Source organism: Gobio gobio (genome assembly GCF_949357685.1).
Source record: "Gobio gobio genome assembly, chromosome: 14".
Lineage (NCBI taxonomy): Eukaryota > Metazoa > Chordata > Actinopteri > Cypriniformes > Gobionidae > Gobio > Gobio gobio.
Genome location: NC_137107.1, coordinates 49,437,324 through 49,439,385, shown reverse-complemented (window position 1 = coordinate 49,439,385; position 2,062 = coordinate 49,437,324). Strand labels below are relative to the sequence as shown.

Genomic DNA, 2,062 nt, shown 5'->3' with positions numbered 1-2,062 from the left:
ACACACACACACATACATACACATACACACACACACACACACACACACACACACACACACACACTTCTTCTGGACGCTTCTGGAGGAATTAAACCAAGTCATTCTGATCACAGACTTTGACTCAGAGCCACCAAACCAACATTTGAGATGCTGTGATGCCATTGGTCTGCAGGTTAGGCCAGCTATCCAATCACAGCCTCTCATGAGTTTCTTGCTGTGCATGGATGGATCTTTTCAGCAAGTGTGTGTATGCATGCATTGGTTTGGTCATTTCTTCTTCTTCCTTTAGATGCTCCAGGCCAGTTGGTGGCAGTAATGCTCCAAAAGCTGGTTCTCCAACTCCATTAAACAACAGGAATAAAAAGAAGGAAGAATGAGGGTGATTGATGACGTCTAACCTGACTAAGATCTACAGTATAAGACCAAGAATGTGTGCTAAAGTTGAATTTACATGCGTTCCCAAGGAATCAAGCCATGACCTCGATGTTGCAGACCTTCAGCAAACCACTCATGTGAAATGTCTCAAATTCAAAATGGCCGCCTTCTTCAAAGAGACAACGGCTGCGTCCCAATTCTCATACTATCCGTACTAAATAGTATTCGAAAAAAGAATTAGTATGTCCCAAATCTTAGTATGTTGAAAAAAGTATTCCAAAGATTCCCGGATGGTTTACTATTTCCGGTCAGAATCCGAAGTGCAGATCGATGCGCACTCTAACGGCTGATATTACCCACAACCCATTGCGAAATGGACGAGGATTCGATTAGAACTACAAACGCGGATAAAAAGTGTTTAAAAAACTACAAACATGACGGTTACGCGACTCTGACGGTTAAGTGGAGAGGATTAGATAAAGTGGTTTGAGTGAGCAATTATCAGTATTTAACCTGACGAAAAGATATTTATTCAATATTATCCACATTATATTTCTCCTTCAGCAGCATTGAGAACTTTTGTAATGATACGTTTGGCCATTAACTTTGCAAACACATGAGAGGAGTCACTGCATTAAAGACCCATGAAAGGCAGATCAACGAGCGACTACTTTTCTCTCCAATACGGTAGGAAATTAAATTGAAAGTGGAGGATTTGAACTGTGACGATGATTGACAGGGCAGTTTAAACGGTGACGGGACGCACGTAACAGAGTCCGTTAAAGATGACGAAGTAGTATGTCCCAAAGCTTGCATACTCTTCTGCTACACACTCAAAAGTATGTACTTTTTCTTCACAAAAAGAGTACATACTTTTAGGACGTAGTATAAGTAGGCGAATTGGGACGCAGCCAACATTTAAACCAGGAGGCCTGTAAACCAGGTGTGTAATATGAGGGTTTGCTATACTAGTGCTGTGGTGCTCAGAAGTTTATATGATCTTATTGACAGGAAAATAAGCTGTACTGGGTCAAAACTGCATTGCATTTGCATTATTTATTAACATTTAACCCCATTTCCAGAAAAGTAGCGACATTTTGTAATCTGAACCTTTATTTAATTGACAATAAAATACATTTTCTTACAGCCAACAAAATCAAAATGTGTTCATATTTACAAACTAAACGGGTTTGGCCATTGGAAAACTATTATTTGTTCTTTCATCAGTTAAATAAAGTTGAACGAGTATTAACCGATTACAGATTCTGGATTTTATTGCATCTGTCCCATCTTTTGCATGCTTGGCATGAGTTCTTATTGTATAAGTCGCTTTGGAATAGACGTCGCAGCACATTTTAGATGATAAGTGACTTGTATTACAGACATTTGACAACATTATGGCGACATTTTTGAATAATTTGTACAATTAGTTCACAATAAGACCTGAAATAAGAATATAAATGTGTCATTTCATGTCAAATAAACCATTTTTTGGAAACTTCCCCAGCTGAAATGGTTAAAAATGTTGATTGTGGTAATATTTTTTCTGAAGAATGACGAACATAAATAGGCATGAAAGCCAAAATATTAAGTGGATGTATATTTACTCATGGAGCCGCATTAAGATCTCCATATCTCTGGGATTGAACAATCAAGGGCCTTTAAAATGAAGATACCAAAATAAAAG

The 2,062-nt window shown here is 38.1% G+C and overlaps 1 protein-coding gene across 1 annotated transcript in view; it reads left to right on the top strand.

Annotated features, from left to right (window-relative positions):
* Nucleotides 1–1,632, top strand: part of LOC307137134 (uncharacterized protein) — a gene marked incomplete at its 5' end in the record, with an annotated part of 16,093 nt that extends 14,461 nt beyond the window's left edge. Inside the window, one exon of the mRNA XM_079834616.1 lies at nt 290–1,632. Coding sequence (XP_079690742.1) covers nt 290–377 — 88 coding nt within the window. The 3' untranslated portion in view covers nt 378–1,632. The remainder of the gene's footprint in view (nt 1–289) is intronic.
* Nucleotides 1,633–2,062: the final 430 nt, after the last annotated feature.